This window comes from Mobula hypostoma, chromosome 7 (genome assembly GCF_963921235.1).
Source record: "Mobula hypostoma chromosome 7, sMobHyp1.1, whole genome shotgun sequence".
NCBI classification, from domain to species: domain Eukaryota; kingdom Metazoa; phylum Chordata; class Chondrichthyes; order Myliobatiformes; family Myliobatidae; genus Mobula; species Mobula hypostoma.
In genome coordinates this window covers 169228973-169250137 of record NC_086103.1, presented here as the reverse complement: position 1 = coordinate 169250137, position 21165 = coordinate 169228973, and the positions used below count along the sequence as shown (strand labels likewise).

Genomic DNA, 21165 nt, shown 5'->3' with positions numbered 1-21165 from the left:
GGTTGTGCCACAATTTTCATCAGAACTTTTGTTATCAATGTGCTTCGTCCAATCATGTTAGTGGAAAATGCTTGTTTTTTCTGAACAAGTGGTTTTTTTTCCAACAACTTCTATTATCAATTAGTTATTTTGCCATCTTATTCTTTGAGAACTTCAAAACAATTTACTTTAGTGCCGATGTTGAATCTCCTATGTGTAATATTTTAGGCAGTTCCACCAGTACCTTTTTAATATATTTATTACTGTGCAATGATTTTTGGTCATAAGCAATATAACAACCTTCTGCTACCACACTAATTCAAAGTAAAACATGACTATCAGAAGATCTAGACATTTCACACTTTAGTTCGAAAAATGCCATTCCAAATAGTCTGTCAATGCATGCTTCCATACTATAATTTAATAAATGAATCATTTGAACCACTTGAATGCTGCTTTGGAGAAAACAAAAATCAGTAATTTATTAACGTATCTGAAATTTGTTGTTGCTTTAAAAATATTTTTACACAATAAGGTTGTTTTGAGTGCTTAATGTTATTTATGGAGATGAATTTTTTTCTTAAGTACTATACATTAACATGGTGTGATTGATCAGTTCTAAAACTGCATTTTTCAATATGTATACAAATTGTGGTAAGTGAATGAACATGGTTGACAGATCTAATGTAACATGGTTGGAGTGTTTATCGGTGCTTTGGGAGGAAACATCTGGAACTTAAAATCATGATTCAATATTTATTTACATTTTGAGTGATGGGAAATAGATATTTGACTAAATCAGAAATGAAGAATATGTGGGTGTTTAGATTAATGAGTGAGTTACAGGTATCAGAGCTGATGGAGTTTATGCTACTAACGTTCAAGGGATATGTTTGTTAGTTTCTGGAAAATAGATATTGGTGTAACACTGGAGAATTCACACTCAGAACAGGACATGAATGCAAGCACCTAAGAACATAAGAAATAGGAGCAGGAGTCTGGCCTGTCGAGCCTGCTCTGCCATTTAATAAGATCATGGCTAATCTGACCATGGACTCATCTCCACCTACCTCCCTTTTCCCTATAACCATTAATTCCCCTACAGTGCAAAAGTCTATCCAACCTTGTCTCAAAATATATTTGCTGAGGTAGCCTCCACTGTTTTGATGGACATAAAATTCCACAGATTCACTACTCTCACTATCTCCGTCCTAAATTTACTCCCCCGTATTTTGAGGCTATGTCCCCTAGTTCTAGTCGCACCTACCAGTAGAAACAACTTTCCTGCCTCTATCTTATCTATCCCTTTCGTAATTTTATATGTTTCTACAAGATCTTCTCTCATCCTTCTAGAATCATTCTGGTGAACCTCCTCTGCACCACCTCTAAAGCCAGTATATCCTTTCTCAAGTAAAGAGACCAGAACCAAAAGCAGTTTTCCAGATACGCCTTCAGCACCTGCAAACCAATCTTTTGCGATTCATGCACAAGCACTCCCAAATCCCTCTGCACAGCAGCATGCTGCAGTCTTTAACCATTTAAGTAATCTGATCTTCTATTTTTCCTTCCAAAGTGGCCGACCTTGCATTTACCAACATTGTACTCCATCCACCAGATCCTCACCCACTCATTTAACCTATCTATATCTCTCTGCAGACTCTCCATATCCTCTGCACAAATTGCTTTTCCACTCAATTTACTGTCAGCAACAAACTTAGATATACTACACTCGGTCCCCTGTTCCAGTTCGTTAATTTATATCATGAACAGTTGCAGGCCCAGCACTGAACCCTGCAGTATACCACTCACCATCATTTGCCATCCAGAGATCCCAACTGCTTTCTAATGGTTAGCTAATCCTCTATCCATGCTAATACATCAGCCCCACTCTATGCATACTTATCTTGTGGATAAGTGTTTCATGTGGCATCTTATCGAATGCCTTCTGGAAATCCAAGTAAAGAACGTCTATCTGTTCCCCTCTATCCACTGCACTCATTATATCCTCAAAGAACTCCAGTAAGTTTGTCAAACAGGACCTGCCTTTGCTGCATCTGCCTGATGGATCCATTTCTTTCCAGATGCCTCACTATTTCTTCTTTAATGATAGCTTCAAGCATTTTCCAACCACAGATGTTAAACTAACTAGCCTATAGTTATCTGCCTTTTGCCTACATCCTTTTTGAACAATGGAGTGATATTCGCTACCTTCCAATCCACCGGAACCTGCCCAGAGTCCAGAGAATTCTGGTAAATTATCATCATTACTATAACCTCTGCCATTTCTTTTAGTACCCTGGGATACCTTCTATCAGGACCAGGGGACTGTCTATCTTCAGGCCCACAAGTTTGCTCGGCACTACCTCTTTAGTGATGGCTATTGTATCGAGGTCCTTGCCTCCCATCGCATCCATATAATCTCTCTTTGTCATGTTAGTCGTGTCCTCCACCGTGAAGACCAACGCAATAGTTATTCCAAGCCTCTGCCATTTCCTCATTACCCAATATCAATTCCCCCTTGTCACCCTCCGAGGGACCTACGTTGACTTAGGCCACCCTTTTCCGCTTTATATAATTATAAAAACTTTTGCTATCAATTTTTATATTTTGTGCTGGTTTATTTTCATAATCTAGCTTCTCTTCCTTTATTGCTCGGTTATGGGTTCTTTGTTGCTTTTTAAAGTTTTCCCAATCTTCCAGTTTCCCCCTACTCTTGGCAACTTTGTACACATGAGCTTTTAGTTTGATGCCTTCCTTTATTTCCTTAGTTATTCATGGCTGACTCCACCCCTCCACCCTTACTGTCCTTGCTTTTAACTTGAATACACTTTTGTTGAGCACCATGAAAAATCTCTGCGAAAGTCTTAAACTGTTCCTCAACCGTCCCACCATATAGCCTATATTCCCACTACCCTATCTAACTCCTTCCTCATCCTGTTGTCTTCTTTGTTTAGGCATAATACACTGGTTCTATATTGAACTATTGCACCCTCCATTTGTATGAGAAACTCAATCATACTGTGATTACTCTTTCCAAGAGGATCCCTAACTACAAGATCGCCAATTCTACCTGTTTCATTGCACAGGACCAGATCCAAGATGGCACATTTCCTTGTAGGTTCAGTAACATGCTGTTCAAGAAAGCTATCACACATGCATTCTGTGAAGTCCTCCTCAAGACTGCCTCAACCAACTTGATTCACCCAATCTATGTGCAAGTTGAAGTCCCTCACAATAACTACTGTTCCATTCTTACATGCCTCAAGGTACTACTTTGTTTATTTCCTGTGCCACTGTAATGTTATTATTCAGTGGCCTATAGACAGCTCCCAACAGTGATTTTTTTTTCCCCCTTACTATTCCTATTCTCTACCCAGATGGATTCAACAATCTGATCCTTAGATTTTGTATCATCTCTCACTATCACCCTGATCTCATCCTTAATTGTTCTACCAAACCTCCCTCACCTTCCTGTCTATCCTTCCATATTACCGGATATCCTTGGATATCCAACCTTTTCTTAAATATAGCCTTGGATATTAATTCCCAATCCTCTCCACCCTGCAACCACATTTCTGTAATAGCCACTAAATCGTACCCCTTTATACTGATTTGTGCCACAAATTCACTGACTTTGTTTTGAATACTGCAGGCATTCAGATAAAGTGCCCTTATACTAATTGTGCTTTTAAAATCTAATCACCTTTGTCTCTTTTGCTTTTGACTTCTCCTGCACTCCACCCTTACTTTTCTCTTTTTTTTTAATTTTTGCTTTTACTTTAACTTTATCCACACTTTTCTCTTTTACTTTATCCATACTTATCCAATTTGTTGAACCCAACCCCATCCTATTTAATTTAAAGCCTTACCCACAGCCCTAGTTGTGCAGTTTACCAGGATCCAGGTCACATCATGGTTCAGGTGGAGCCTGTCGCAATGGAACAGCTCCCTCCTTCCCCAATACTGGTGGCAGTTTCCCATGAATTCAAACCCACTTTTCCCACACCGATCACTGAGCTACACATTTAACTCTCTATAATCTTCTTGACCCTGTGCCAATTTGCATGGGGCTCAGGTAGTAATCCAGAAATTACCACCTTTTTGCTTCTGCTTTTTAATTTAGCCCCTAGCTGCTCAAATTCCCTCAGCAGGAACTCTTTCCTTGTCTACCTATGTGGTTTATACCTACATGGACCATGACAACCGGATCTCCCCCCCCCCCCCGCAAATTCCTCTGCAGGTTAGATGAGATGTCCCAAACCTGAGCACCAGGCAGGCAACACAGCCTTCGGGACACTCTATCCCAGCAACAGGGAACTTTATCTATTCCCCTGGCTATACTATCCCCAATTACCACTAAATTTCTCTTCTCTCCCCCCCACCCCTTCAATGGGTCCCTGAACTGCAGTGCCATCGCTAGATTGCTCATCCTTCCTACAGCCCCCACTCTCATCCACACAGGGAGAAAATCTCAGACCTGTTGGACAAGCTCAAGGGCCAAGGCTCCTCCTAACACTGTCTTTTGGATCCCACTACCTGCCTCACTCGCAGTCACACCCTCTTATTTGAGACAGTCACACCCTCAGACTGAATTTGAGGCAGCTAATCTAAGGGGTGTGACTACCTACTGAAACAGAGCATCCAGGTAAGTCTCCCCCTCCCTGATGTGTGCAGTGTTTGAACACTCCTGAGTTCAGGGAATTAATGGAGGTCTAGGACAAGGGTGATGGACCAGCAAGACTGGTATGAACCTCTAAAGTTTGGACAAGTACAATTAATGGCAGGTCAAGATTGGAAGTGTGTGAGTCTTTTCTAATGTATTTTATCCAAATTGGTAAAATGGTTTATTATTGTCACGTGTATTGAAACATTCAGAGGAAAACATCTTCCATACCCTCCATACAGATCAGTTCATTATAACAGTCCATTGTTATTGGTTTACCTTGTACTGCATCAATGTAGAATGGTTTTACAGTTGTACAGTGCAGTGTAGATAGACTAAAAGGCACAAAGCCATTAATAAAGTAGGTTGTAAGGTTACCTTATGAGGGATGGAAGCCTGGTAATACATGCTTTCTGGCCTTTATCTTTTGGTCAATGAGAGAGGGGAGAAGAGAATATCTGGGTGGGAGAAGGCTTTTATTATGTTGACTGTTTTACCAAGACAGTAAGAAGTGTCCATGGAGGAAAGGCTAATTTCTGTGATATGGTGAGCTGTGTCCACAACTCCGCAGTTTCTTGTGATCACAGGCAGAGCAGTTGCATACTATGACATGATACATCTGAATAGGATGTTTTCCATGGTGCATCAATTAAAAATTGGTGGCATGCCAAAATTCTTTAGCTTCTTGACAAATAGAGGTGCTTTTTATCTTTGATCAATTACACATACTGCACAATTTTCTGTGGCTTCTAATCTTTTGAGGTGCTGGCAAGCTACAGACAAACCTGGAAAATCTACATCTAACACCATTAGCTCTTGGTTTCCATTGAGTCATTCAGCAAAGAGATGGGCCACTCGACTCACCACATGCATGAAGACCAATGAGTATCTGTATTGATGCCATCTTCCACCACTTGGCCTGTGGCTTTCTGTGCATGGTGATTAAAGTGCCTGTTTAGATATTTTGTTGTGATCTCTACTTCCACCACTTACTCTGAGAGTGCATTCCAAGTACTGCCTTTCTTTGGCTGGAGAAAAGGTTCCCTTCAGATCCCTTCTAAATCTCTTAATCTCCATAGGCCTTTGATTAGGGGAAAGGTCTACTCTTTTTACATCCCCTCACTCCCTGTATATCCCTCATTCAGGTCCCTTTGCAATTTCCTCCATGCCAGGGAAAACAGACCTGGCCCATCAGCTTCTCATAACTAAAATCCTGGTGAATTTTCTCTGCACTGTTTCAGCATTATCACATCTTATATACTGTATAGTAGTGACCAGAACTACACACAGTACTCTTGCTGAAGTCCTAGAAGTCTTTTATTAAGTTGGAACATAACCTCCCTACCCTTGTATTCACTTGTCCTTATTATTGAAGGCCAGTGTCCCATATATCTTCCTTACCATATGATCGATTTGTGCTGCCATCTTCAAGGATCTTTGGCTTGCATAGCAAGGGCCCTCTGTTCCAAAATGCTCCCTAAGACCATTCCTTCTGACTGCTTAAATACCACTCTAGTTTTCTGAAACAGTTCATTTTATGAAGACACAAAAGACTGGAGATGCTGGAATCTGGAGTAACACAAGATGCTGGAGGAATTTGGTGGCCAGCATCTATGGAGGAAAATGGACTGTCAATGTTTTGGTCAAGACTGAGGGGAGATGGCCAGAGCAGAAGAGCTAACAGGTCATGGGAGGATCCATGTGAGGGGTAGAAGGGAAATGGGAGTGTGGGAATGGTGCCAGAAACTGGGAGGTGATAGAAGTGACAAAGGGCTGAAGAAGACAGAACAAGAATTTGTTTTGTATTGGAATATCAGCTTTATTTAACATGCACAATTACAGTCCTTAACTGGTGAGCACCTTGCAAACTGTCTTTGAACATAATGAACAATTACATGAATGACTTGGAAAAATAACATTTCAATGAATGTAGTTTCGAAATTTCTTATGGCCGTGACTAATCATTGTTATTTGGAAACAAATATTCTTCAGAATTCTAGTAGATATGTTAATTTGAGCAGAGAATCTCTATCGTAAAAGTATTGCTACCAAATCAAGTTAAATTCTGAGTATTACATCAATCAATAGATTAAAGAGAACTATCAGCTGCGTACAAATTGAACAAATGTCAAAGCATTGTTCGTGGTTTAGAGAAAGTGATGCCCTCCTGTCATTGGTAAGCAACTGCAACTACTTAGCCGCACACCAATCAGAGTAATTTATTTATTTATTGTGAGACAGTGAGAAATTGGACCTTTAAGTCACGCCATCCAGCAATCCAATGATTTAATCCTAGCCTAATCACGGGACAATTTACAAGGATCAACTAACCTACCAAACGGTACATCTTCAGAGTGTGGGAGGAAACCAGAGCACCCAGAGGAAATCCATGCAGTCATGGGTAGAACGTACAAACTCCTTACAAGCAGTGGCAGGATTTGAATCTGGGTCACCGGTACTATAACCACTATACTGCCATGCTGCCCCAAGTTCAAGTCTGTGACAGTCAAACAACAGCCAGACAATGGCTGTTCTGGGGAAGTGGGGGTGGTTTTCCATAATTCTGGAGCAACATCAAAGATGAGGTGGCAGAGATGTGAGGAGTGAGATCCAGTGTGACAGATATGGCAGGAGGTGCCAAGCTGATTTTTGCCAAGAATGAGAATTCTTACAAAATGAGCTAGCACAGAGGAAATTTTAGAAATGCCAAAGTGAGCCGTAGACCAGCTGAAATACTGCAGTCACTGGGACAATGAGACATGGTGTTCAGATGTTAAAATTTGCATTTACGTAGTATAATAAGGAATTAGATTGTATAATTTATAGAAAAATATTCTGATTCTATATTTATTTTTGTTGTTATAAATGACTGAACACATGGCTGCTGTTGAAATGTGCCCATATTTAGGGAAATAACATCTGTCATTGAGCAGAGAGAGTTGACACTGTTGTGGCAGCTGTTGGGATTCCTGCAGACCTTGTCACGCTCAGCTAGAATTGTTAATGCAGTGTTGCTGATGGTGTCACCACTAAGGCACCCATGGAATGAACATATCAGCAGATAGATGCTAAATTAAACACTCCCTGTTGGTTTAAGCACATAGTGAACTTTGTAAAATGTTTAAGGAACCTGAGTTTTGAAGCTGCTCCTTCAGGTGTCCCAGTGCTTATTGAAAGGCCTAGAGGATGTTTGCTACAATGGGAGAGACTAGGACGAGAGAGCACAGCCTTAGAGTGGAGATGAGGAGGAATTTCTTTAGCTAGAGCGTGGTAAATCTGTGGAATTCATTGCCACAGACAGCTGTGAAGGCTAAGTCGTTGGGTATATTTAAAGCAGAGGTTGCTAGGTTCTTGATTAATAAAGACCTAACCTTAAATCTTTGGAATGTGGGAGAATACCAAAACACCTGAAGTAAACCCACATGGTCATGGGGAGAATGTGCAAACTTCTTCCAGGCAGCAGCAAGAAGAGAACCCAGATCAGCGAAAGCTGGTGCTGCAAAACGATTGCAGTAAAAGCTGCACTGCCGTGTGAGGAACCATTTCAACTTGCCTCTATCATGAAGACTTCATTTTGGCTATGACTATTTTTCTGTTTGTATTTTTAATAGCTTATGCAAGCCCAAATGCTGTATAAAATTACCTTGGTCTGTACATATCCACATACCACTACTATGCAAATAATGTGTCAAATTTTGCCCACTTCTCCTCCCACCCCCAGTTTTCACCATCGTGGCCTGAAATCGTGCACTTAATGAGGAGGCAGGGGAGATATTTAATGCACTGCTTGAGGCGGTGGTATCTGGCTGTGACTTCTTTAATTGAAAACAAAGAATTAGTACAGATCTCTCCTCCTATAGATTTGAAATAGAAATGTCCCTCTTATAACCTGGCTGAACTTCAGATAGTTTTACTGAGCCACCCTCCAGAAAGCAGTCTGCGTGTAATACTCACAGAGCTACTTGATCCGTCAAGTTGTAAATCCTGTATTTATGAATTGCACTGGCATCTGTTTCAGAAACGCCTCAAAGGTTTATGTAAAATGTATTAGTGTATTTCTTTACTATAACCTGGCAGAACATCAATTTACTAAAGGACTCTATTCCTTTTTTTTTATTTTAGAGATACAGCATGGAGCCTGCCATGCTCAATTACACCCATGTGACCAATTAACCTACTAACACATCCGTCTTTGGAATGTGGGAGGAAATCGGAGCCCCGGAGGAAACTCACACAGTCAAGGAGAAAACATAAAAACTCCTTAGAGACAGCGGCAGGAATTGAACCTTGGTCGCTGGCGCTGTAATACTGTTGTGCTAAATACTATGCTACTGTGGCGCCCCGTCTTTCCATAGATGCTGCCTGAACTGCTGAGTTCCTTCAGCATTTTGTGTGTGTTAATTCACTGAAGGTTTTTGATTATGTGCCATTTTAAATATAAGCCAGTATGGTAGATATTTTGTGCAAAATATCCCATTCACACCGTTGAGATTAGTTAATCTTGCTATTTTTCAAGAATGCTAGACTTGTAGTCACTGGAACCATGGGGAGAGACAGGTTAGAGCTAAATTCTACATACTTGCAATACACACACAATGCTGGAGGAACTCAGCAGGCCAGGCAACATCTATGGGAAAAAAAATACAGTCGACGTTTCGGAACGAAACCCTTCGACAGAAATCTATGTTCTTGCATTATTTCCAACAAATAATGTTAAATGGGGAGAATTACTGATTCAACAGCTGAATGATTGAGCAGGAAGAATGTAGGTATGAAGCAGATCTGACTTGAAATTAAAAGGTCAATGGTGAATACTGGACACTCCCAGGACCAATCCTATTGTTTACCATGATTCATATGATTATTGACCAGGTGAGTTACGTTTCTCAGCTGCTTAGACGTTACTGACAAACCACTGTGGCTATTGAACCTCAGAGCGACAATTTCTCTGTCAGACTGATTTCTTAGGGATGGTTGTCCCTTTAGCCTGATTTCCTCATTCAATAAAATGCCCAGTATCCCTTGGCATATTTAGTCAGTTTAAAATTAATGAATGACCCAGCATTAATTGCAAATCTTTTCCCTAGAAGATGTTAATAAGCTTGTTTGTGTTTTAATGATAATTACAAATGTTTTGTGGTTGCTTTTTGCTGATTCCAGATTTATTAAATTCAACTTATCTGCAATGGGGGTTTGAAATTACCTTGGCATTGCAGAACTATAACTAGACAATTGTACCAAAATTCAGCATCTATTTGGAATCTACTGATAATTACATTTATTGAATACGCTCAAAGTTCTCCTGTAACAAGCATTCTTAGACCTACTTTGGATAATAACAACATATACTCAGTTACCAGTTTATTAGGTATAAGAATTGAAAATGGTGTGGTCTTCTGCTGTATCCCATCGACTTCAAAGTCCGACATGTTGTGCATTTAGAGATGCTCTTCGGCACACCACTGTTGTAACTCATGGTTATTTGAGTTACTGTCCCCTTCCTGTCACCTTGAACCAGTCTGATAATTCTCCTCCGACCTCTCTCATTAACAAGATGTTTTCGCCCACAGAACTGCCACTCACTGGCTGTTTTTTTTTTGTTCTTCATACCGTTCATTCTCTGTAAACTTCAGAACAGAGGTTCCCAATCTGGGGTCAACAGCCCTCTCGGTTAATGATATGGGTCTATGGCATTAAAAAAAGGTTGGGAACCCCTGCTCCAGAGGCTGTTGTTCATGAAATCCCAGGATAGCAGTAGTGTTTGAGGTGCTCAAACCATGCCATCTGGCACCAAGAAATCGCTCCACGGTCAAAGTCACTTAGATCACATTTCTTCCCCTTTCTGATGCTTGGTTTGAACAGCAGCTGAATCATATGACCATTGAGTTGCTGCTACATGATTCTCTGATTAGATATTTGCATTAATGAGCAGGTGTACCTAATAAAGTGGCCACTGCATATAGTCTGCACTTCCAATCTCAGTTTTTTTGGTTCACCTTCCTCGCTCTCCATTTCTATCTTGCTTTACTTAAACCCTTTCTTGCCTCCACTTACACTATTTGCAGAGAAATAAGATCAAATTGGAGATGGTCTGCCAGTTAAATCCAGACTTAAAAGCCCTAAATAGGTTGTCTTAATAATACTTGGTACTGTCATACTTGTTTAAAAATTCATGATTGACAGATTGGGATACACCTTCTTGCACACTATTGTGTATAATTTTAAAAGTTATTGGCATAATTTGATAACCTTCCCCCATTTATTACTTGGCACTCAGCTCTTAATTTCTAAATTCCTAATAAACTAACCCAGTTAGGTATCATACATAATTACACTGAATTACACTATTTTTTACTCATTTTGTCAGCTTGTTTTTTTTCTACTGTAATGCTGAAAGTGATGAAATGCAACTCCATCCATTTACCCAAGAATAAAAATAGTGAAAGTCACTTGTACACTAACTATTTTTGAGAGGAAGGAATAAGATCTTACGAGCTGCAGAAATTAATATCCTTTGAAGAACTACCTCAGCCATGGGAGATGTCCTACTGCAGGGGCTTTCCTGCAAAGAAACTTTCTTCTGTTTTGCTCCTAGGTACTGCAACAGTACCACCAACTGTTCATTGGTCTCTGGTTCCAATTATGCTGGTAACATAAATTATTTTTGTAAGATTTCAGTGTTTTCGACAGCTCCCAATTGGAAATGTTGACGCCGACACTGCCACGAGATATCCCCCTCACTGGCATCTATGAAAAAACAACAGTACACAATTTTTATTGACATTGAAATGCTATTTAAGTCTTGTTGGTCTTTTCTATAAATACAGGTCTTAGAAACTTTTTTTGGTAAAATGCTTAAACAAATTTGTAGATGCCTTTCAAGTTGCCATTGCAAATCACTTTTCAGAAAGGTCTTTTAGATATGGTCACTGGTAAAATGTGAGAAACGCTGCACCTAATTTGCACGTGGCAAGCTTCTGATATTGACTGGATAACCTATTTTTGTGATTTGCTGGTTGAGGGATAAATATTGGGCAGGACAATTTACTCTCTGCAGCAATATAGTATCCTTGGCTCTCTTTTGTATACCATTCAAGGGAGTCAATAAGGCCTCAGTTTGACAACCCACATAAAATATTAGAACAGTGTGTTGTAGGGTCTTAGTATGGAAGCGGATCCGTCAGCTCACAAAGTCCGCGATAACCACCAAGCACACATTAGCACTAATGATCTAGTTTTATTTCACACCATATTTCCCATCCTCTCCCCACAGATTCTAGCACTGATCTACAGGTAACATGATTTAGCCTCCGAAACCATGCACCTTTTGGGATGTTGCAGGAAAATGGAGTATTTGGAGCAAATCCAAGTGGTCACAGGGAGAACAGGTGAACTCCGCTCATACAATGCCAGAGATTAGGGATTTGACTGTGCTATTGGAGTTGTGAGACAGGGACCCTAGCATCTGTGCCACTCTGAACTCACCAAACATTTTGAGCTCAAAGATTAAACTGAAACATGTCTAGATATATTTTAGATTTCAGTCTGACAGAAATAATCGAACAATTATTTATAGCTCTTACAGCAGGAAAGGATATTAGTTTTACTTCAAAAAAAAAATTGCAGAATCTTTTTGATCCACATTTCCAATACTTCAGGGGGAAAATAATAAATACAAGCAGGCTCATTCTAAGACTTACCAGGTTCACATCAGTCATTATCAATATCCAATATTTCATTCAAGTCATCAAGGTCACTTTCAGGTGATTTAGCCGCATCTTCTGTTGTTATATTCTCTGTGACTTCCATTGTGATGGTCCCATACTCACTAAAGGAGAAAGCAGAGCTCATATAATTTCACAGACATTCATATTTCCATGTTCACCAAAAGGCCAGCTTCTATCCCCCTTTCATAAGACCTGAAAGGACGTCTAGTATAATAAAGATGAACTCTTGATCTCTGAATCACCTCACTGTACTCCTTATTTCTCTACCTGCACTGCACTTTCTCTTTAACACTATAATTTGCTGCCTTTTTCTGATTTTCCTTTTGTATCACCCTGAGGTACAGTACTATGCAAAATTCTTAGGCTCATGTATATAGCTATGGTGCCTAAGACTTTTGAACAATACTGAATATTATGTCTTTCCAGTTACCAAATAACACTTAATATGACTGAGCTGATACAAAGCTATGTACTCTTTTTTTCTGTTTCCCAACCACCTTCCTATTTTAACCAAACGTACAGTAATGTGCAAAAGTCTTGGGCACCCTAGCTATGTCCTTAAAGACTTTTGCACAGAATAGTACTTGTGCTTAGCGTCCTGTCTAAATGGCATACAAAATAGAGGTTTTCACAGTATCATAGTGCATGGGGCAATGAAAAAACAATTACTAACCATTTCCCTTCTCATGATGTTTTACCATGCAGGTAGAACACCTCTCTTTTTACCGTAACGCTTCCCACCATTCCAGGTGAGCAGTACTGAAATTACACTTCCAATTGAACATACCGTATTCACGTTCCATGTTCAACCAGTTGGTTTGATGCTAATACCTGGATCTGAACTTTTAACCAGTGCCTCACTGTCTGAGGAGGCAAACCATACCTCAAAACAATACTGCATTTCAGCAGTGAAGGGAGGAAGTAAAAAGCAAATAATCTGCCGACAATAGTTCTAGATTACTTACCGTGAGCAAATCGAATTCCTCAAAACCTAATCCTGCTCTCCAGAAGAGAGATAAAAAGGACAAGAAAAAGCAAGTTACAAACTAAAATCTACCTGCCCAGTGACTGTAACCCGTCCTTGTCCACTGGATCTTCCTTTACACAACTCCCCATCTGGTTTACGTCCCTCTCACTTTCTCTGAGCTCCGTCGACTTTAACTGGGACATCAGAAAGTTGGGCAATGGCTTTCTCTGCTGTTCCTCATTCAGTGCCACACTACTATTGCTGTCCCCTGCAAGATAAAATGAAGATTAATTTCTCACATGTACAGCAAAATACCGAAACATACAGTGAAATGTGCTGTGTCAAATGAAATCAGTGAGGGTTGTGACGGGGGCAGCCCACATATGTCACCGTGCTACCAGCGCCAACGTAGCGTGACCAGAACTCGTTAACATTTTTGGAATGTGGGAGGAAACCAGAGCACCCGGAGGAAACCCATGCGGTCATGGGGAGAACGTACAAACTCCTTGTAGGCAGCAGTGGGAATCAAACCCCAATCAATTATCACTGACACTATAAAATGATCGGACTTAAAACCCAGTCGGTGATTGTTAGCTCGGTGACGTAATGTTACCATACTACCCTGGTGGAAATGGTAGAAGTACAGGGCTTCATGTGTAAAGAATATTGTTGTTACAGACATTACCCCTCAGAGAGGCTCAATAATATTTAAATATCACTCCTAAATATCACCTGAGGACTGGGAGAAATTCAGAGTTCAGCAGAGGAGGACAAAGGGCTTAATTAGGAAGGGGAAAAAAGATTATGAGAGAAAACTGGCAGAGAACATAAAAACGGACTGTAAAAGCTTTTATAGATATGTAAAAAGGAAAAGACTGATAAAGACAAATGTAGGTCCCCTGCAAACAGAAACAGGTGAATTGATTATGGGGAGCAAGGACATGGCAGACCAATTGAATAATTACTTTGGTTCTGTCTTCACTAAGGAGGACATAAATAATCTTCCAGAAATAGTAAGGGACAGAGGGTCCAGTGAGATGGAGGAACTGAGCGAAATACATGTTAGTAGGGAAGTGGTGTTAGGTAAATTGAAGGGATTGAAGGCAGATAAATCCCCAGGGCCAGATGGTCTGCATCCCAGAGTGCTTAAGGAAGTGGCCCAAGAAATAGTGGATGCATTAGTGATAATTTTTCAAAACTCGTTAGATTCTGGACTAGTTCCTGAGGATTGGAGGGTGGCTAATGTAACCCCACTTTTTAAAAAAGGAGGGAGAGAGAAACCGGGGAATTATAGGCCGGTTAGCCTAACGTCGGTGGTGGGGAAACTGCTGGAGTCAGTTATCAAGGATGTGATAACAGCACATTTGGAAAGCGGTGAAATGATCGGACAAAGTCAGCATGGATTTGTGAAAGGAAAATCATGTCTGACGAATCTCATAGAATTTTTTGAGGATGTAACTAGTAGAGTGGATAGGGGAGAACCAGTGGATGTGGTATATTTGGATTTTCAAAAGGCTTTTGACAAGGTCCCACACAGGAGATTAGTGTGCAAACTTAAAGCACATGGTATTGGGGGTAAGGTATTGGTGTGGGTGGAGAATTGGTTAGCAGACAGGAAGCAAAGAGTGGGAATAAACAGGACCTTTTCAGAATGGCAGGCGGTGACTAGTGGGGTACCGCAAGGCTCAGTGCTGGGACCCCAGTTGTTTACAATATATATTAATGACTTGGATGAGGGAATTAAATGCAGCATCTCCAAGTTTGCGGATGACACGAAGCTGGGTGGCAGTGTTAGCAGTGAGGAGGATGCTAAGAGGATGCAGGGTGACTTGGATAGGTTGGGTGAGTGGGCAAACTCATGGCAGATGCAATTTAATGTGGATAAATGTGAAGTTATCCACTTTGGTGGCAAAAATAGGAAAACAGATTATTATCTGAATGGTGGCCGATTAGGAAAAGGGGAGGTGCAACGAGACCTGGGTGTCATTATACACCAGTCATTGAAAGTGGGCATGCAGGTACAGCAGGCGGTGAAAAAGGCGAACGGTATGCTGGCATTTATAGCGAGAGGATTCGAGTACAGGAGCAGGGAGGTACTACTGCAGTTGTACAAGGCCTTGGTGAGACCACACCTGGAGTATTGTGTGCAGTTTTGGTCCCCTAATCTGAGGAAAGACATCCTTGCCATAGAGGGAGTACAAAGAAGGTTCACCAGATTGATTCCTGGGATGGCAGGTCTTTCATATGAAGAAAGACTGGATGAACTGGGCTTGTACTCGTTGGAATTTAGAAGATTGAGGGGGGATCTGATTGAAACGTATAAGATCCTAAAGGGATTGGACAGGCTAGATGCGGGAAGATTGTTCCCGATGTTGGGGAGGTCTAGAACGAGGGGTCACAGTTTGAGGATAGAGGGGAAGCCTTTTAGGACCGAGGTTAGGAAAAACTTCTTCACACAGAGAGTGGTGAATCTGTGGAATTCTCTGCCACAGCAAACTGTTGAGGCCAGTTCATTAGCTATGTTTAAAAGGAAGTTAGATATGGCCCTTGTGGCTACAGGGGTCACGGGGTATGGAGGGAAGGCTGGGTTCTGAGTTGGATGATCAGCCATGATCATAATAAATGGCGGTGCAGGCTCGAAGGGCCGAATGGCCTACTCCTGCACCTATTTTCTATGTTTCTATGTTTCTAACATATTGTACCATAATTATTTTCCAAACATGGAGTTTAGAAGAATGAGAGGAGGTCTGATTGAAACCAATCGAATATTGAAAGACCTAGACAAAATGGATGTGGACAGGATGTTTCCTATAGTGAGGGAGTCTGGACCAGAGGGTACAGCCTCAGAATAAAAGGACATCCCTTTAGAACAGAGATGAGAAGGGATGTCTTTAGCCAGAGGATGGTGGATCTGTGGAATTCATTGCCACAAATGGCTGTGGGAGCCAAGTCATCAGTACGCTTAAAGCGGAGGTTGATAGGTTCTTGATTAGTAAGGGTGTCAAAGGTTACAGGGAGAAGGCAGGAGAATGGGGTTGAGAGGAATAATAAATCAGCCACCGTGGAATGGCAGAAAAGACCCAATGGGCCAAATAGTCTAATTAGAAACATAGAAAACCTATAGCACAATACAGGCCCTTTGGCCCACAATGCTGTGCCAAACATGTACTTACTTTAGAAATTACCTAGGGTTACCCATAGCCCTCTATTTTTCTGAGCTCCATGTACCTGTCCAGGAGTCTCTTAAAAGACCCTATCGTATCTGCCTCCACCACCGTCACCAGCAGCCCATTCCACACACTCACCACCCTCTGCGTAAAAAAACTTACCCCTGACATCTCCTCTGTACCCACTTCCAAGCACCTTAAAACTATGCCCTCTCGTGTTAGCCATTTCAGCCCCGGGAAAAAGCCTCCGACTATCTACACCAGTGGTCCCCAGCCACCGGGCCGCGAGGAAACGATATGATTTGGTGATATGAACTGATATGAGTCAGCTGCACCTTTCCTCATTCCCTGTCACGCCCACTATTGAACTTGAACGCACGCGAGGTCCGCAAGAATATTGTCAATATTAAACCGGTCCGCAATGCGCAAGAGGTTAGGGACCCCTGATCTACACGATCAGTGCCTCTCATCATCTTATACACCTCTATCAGGCCACCGCTCATCCTCCGTCGCTCCAAGGAGAAAAGGCCAAGTTCACTCAACCTATTCTCATAAGGCATGCTCCCCAATCCAGGCAATATCCTAGTAAATCTCCTCTGCACCCTTTTTATGGCATCCACATCCTTCCTGTAGTGAGGCGAGCAGAACTGAGCACAGTACTCCAAGTGGGGTCTGACCAGGGTCCTATACAGCTGCAGCATTATCTCTTGGCTCTTAAACTCAATCCCACGGTTGATAAAGGTCAATGCACCGTATGCCTTCTTAACCACACAGTCAACCTGCACGGTAGCTTTGAGTGTCCTATGGACTCGGACCCCAAGATCCCTCTGATCCTCCACACTGCCAAGAGTCTTACCATTAATACTATATTCTGCCATCATACTTGACCTACCAAAATGAACCACCTCACACTTATCTGGGTTGAACTCCATCTGCTACTTCTCAGCCCAGTTTTGCATCCTATCAATGTCCCCCTGATACCTCTGACAACCGTCCACACTATCCACAACACCCCCAACCTTTGTGTCATTAGCAAATGTACTAACCCATCCCTTCACTTCCTCATCCAGGTCCCAGAACAGATCCCTGAGGCACACCACTGGTCACCCATGCCTCCTTACTTTCTCAATAAGCCTTGCATGGAGTATCTTATCAAATGTTTTGCTGAAATCCATATACACTACATCTACTGCTCTACCTTAATCAATGTGTTTAGTCACATCTTCAAAAAATTCAATCAGGCTAGTAAGGCACGACCTGCCTTTGACAAAGCCATGCTGCCTACTCCTAACCATATTATGCCTCTCCAAATGTTCATAAGTCCTGCCTCTCAGGATCTTCTCCATTAACTTAACGACCATTGAAGTAAGACTCACTGGTCTATAATTTCCTGAGCTATCTCTATTCCCTTTCTTGAATAAGGGAACAACATCTGCAACCCTCCAATCCTCCGGAACCTCTCCCATCCCCAATGATGATGCAAAGATCATTGTCAGAGACTCAGCAATCTCCTCGCTCGCCTCCCACAGTAGCCTGGGATATATCTCATCCGGTCCTGATAACTTATCCAACTTGATGCTTTCCAAAAGCTCCAGCAAATCCTCTTTCTTAATATCTATATGCTCAAGCTTTTCAGTCCATGGTAAGTCATCCCTACAATCACCAAGGTCCTTTTCTGTAATGAATACTGAGGCCAGGTGTTCATTAAGTACATCCGCTATCTCTCCGGTTCCATACACACTTTCCCACTGTCACACTTCATTGGTCCTATTCTTTCACGTCTTATCCTCTTGCTCTTCACATACTTGCAGAATGCCTTGAGGTTTTCCTTGATCCTCCTCGCCAAGGCCTTCTCATGGCCCCTTCTGGCTCTCCTAATTTCATTCTTAAGCTCCTTCCTGCTAGTCTTATAATCTTCCAGATTCATATCATTACCTAGTTTTTTGAACCTTTTGTAAGCTTTTCTTTTCTTCTTGACTAGATTTTCAACAGCCTTTGTACACCACGGATCCTGTACCCTACCATCCTTTCCCTGTCTCATTGGAACATACCTATGCAGAACACCACGCGAATATCCCCGATCATTTGCCACATTTCTGCCGTACATTTCCCTGAGAACATCTGTTCCCAATTTATGCTTCCAAGTTCCTGCCTGATAGCTTCATATTTCCCCTTACTCCAATTAGACGTTTTCCTGACTTGTCTGTTCCTATCCCTCTCCAATGCTATGGTAAAGGAGATAGAATTGTGATCACTATCTCCAAAATGTTCTCCCACTGAGAGACCTGACACCTGACCTGGTTCACTTTCCAATACCAGATCAAGTACAGCCTCTTCTCTTGTAGGCTTACCTACATATTGTGTCAGAAAACCTTCCTCAGCACACCAAACAAACACCACCATATCTAAACCCCTTGCTCTAGGGAGATGCCATTCAATATTGGGGAAATTAAAATCTCCCATCATGACAACCCTGTTATTATTGCACCATTCCAGAATCTGTCTCCCTATCTGCTCCTCAATGTCCCTGTTACTATTGGGTAGTCTTTAAAAAACACTCAGTAGAGTTATTGATCCCTTCCTGTTTCTAACTTCCACCCACAGAGACTCAGTAGACAATCCCTCCATGACTTCCTCCTTTTCTGCAGCCGTGACACTATCTCTGATCAGCAGTGCCATGCTCCACATCTTTTGCCTCCCTCCCTGTCCTTTCTGAAACATCTAAAGCCTGGCACTCTAAGTAGCCATCCTGCCCCTGAGCCATCCAAGTCTCTGTAATGGCCACAACATCATAGCTCCAAGTACTGATCCACGCTCTAAGCTCATCCACTTTGTTCACAATACTCCTTGCATTAAAATAGATACTTCTCAAACAATCAGTCTGAGCGTATCCCTTCTCTATCACCTGCCTATCCTCCCTCACGTACTGTCTACAAGCTTCCTCTATTTATGAGCCAGCTTCCCCTTCCTCTGTCTCTTCAGTTCGGTTCCCACCCTCCAGCAATTCTAGTTTAAACTCTCCCCAATAGCCTTAGCAAACCTCTCTGCCAGGATATTGGTCCCCCTTGGATTCAAGTGCAACCCATCCTTTTTGTACAGTTCACATCTGCCCCAAAAGAGGTCTCAATGATTCAGAAATCTGATTCCCTGCCCCCTGCTCCAATTCCTCAGCCACACATTTATCCTCCACCTCACCCTACTCCTATACTCACTGTCGCGTGCCATGGGCAGTAACCCTGAGATTACTACCCTTGTGGTACCCTTGAAGCTACCCTTTAGCTTCTTTCCTAATTCACTGCAGTCTGTTTTCAGGACCTCCTCCATTTTCCTGTCCAAGTCATTGGTACCAAAATGTACCACAACCTCTGGCTATTCACCTTCCCACTTCAGGATATCGTGGACGCGATCAGAAACATCCCGGACCCTGGCACCTGGGAGGCAAACTACCATCCGTGTTTCTTTCCTGCGTCCACAGAATCACCCGTCTGACCCCCTAACTGTAGAGTCCTCCATCACTGCTGCCATCCTCTTCCTTTCCCTGCCCTTCTGAGCCACAGGGCCAGACTCTGCGCCAAAGGCACAGCTACTGTTGCTTCCCCAGCAAGGTCGTCACCCCCAGTCTAACAGTACTCAAACAGGAGTACTTATTGTTAAGGGGGACAGCCACAGGGGTACTCTCTAGTATCCGACTCTTGCCCTTCCCGCTCCTGTTACCCACTTAACTGTCTCCTGAGGCCTCGGTGTGACTACTTGCCTATACTTCGCAGACCTACTTCCTATTCCTATTCTTCACAAGTAACTTACCTCACCTCAACCCATTATCGCCAAAGCCTCGTTGAGCCAAAGCCCTCCTACTCTGACTCCCTCTACTCGCACACCCGTTCTATAAAGCTGTCTCCTTTTTAAACTCTTCCCGCCAGTCTAACTCGCTGACGTCCATGCACCTGCTCAGCCTCACCTCGATCAAACCGCTGAAGAACAAATTAACTCATTTTAAATTCTTTCTGTTGGTCTGACTCGCTGACGCCTATGCGCCTGCGCTGTCGTGCCTCGATCCTAATTCTAGGATTCTAGTAATTCTACTCCTATGTCTTATGGGCATAAAACTCCAAAGTACACTGAGGATCCAGCATTATCAAAGTCTTCAATCATTACTCCCATGTCAGTAATTAACAGGGTAATTGAACGGAGAAATAGAATGTATTTTTATGACTCATTCACTCACAGGATGTGGGAATGGCTGACATCACCTTTGCAGAGATGACTGTAAGCCACAGTGGGGAAGTGCCGCGGTTCATGTGGTAAAGGTGCCAATGGGCACGGAGCTCCAGGATATAGACCCAGCCATGATGAAGAAACAGCAATATATTGTAACGTAACAATGTGGATGGGAAAGTAGTCAGTTTAATAACATGTTTGCAGATGACACAAAAATATTGAGAAAGATAGTTTCAGCTGTAGAGTGATGTCAACAAGTTGGTAAGATAGGGAGGGAAACACAAACTGAAATTTAATTCTGAAAGTTGATAAATCAGATGAATGGTAGGATTTTACTACTAAGGAATGGAGGGACCTTGTTGTACAAGTCTAAAAATCGCTAGAAGCAGTCACACAGATAGATGAAGTGTGAAAGAAGTCATTTGGGATATTTTCTTTCATTGG

At 42.0% G+C, this 21165-nt stretch overlaps 1 protein-coding gene across 5 annotated transcripts in view; it reads right to left on the bottom strand.

Moving 5' to 3' along the window:
• Positions 1 to 6371: 6371 nt before the first annotated feature.
• si:ch211-269e2.1 (cohesin subunit SA-2) overlaps positions 6372 to 21165 on the bottom strand; it is a 158353-nt gene continuing 143559 nt past the window's right edge. For all 5 annotated transcript variants that reach the window (XM_063054562.1, XM_063054565.1, XM_063054563.1 and 2 more), the window contains 3 exons: positions 13427 to 13604; positions 12343 to 12470; positions 6372 to 11389 (listed from right to left, as the gene is read on the bottom strand). In XM_063054562.1, coding sequence (XP_062910632.1) covers positions 12353 to 12470; positions 13427 to 13604 — 296 coding nt within the window. In that variant the 3' untranslated portion in view covers positions 6372 to 11389; positions 12343 to 12352. The remainder of the gene's footprint in view (positions 11390 to 12342; positions 12471 to 13426; positions 13605 to 21165) is intronic.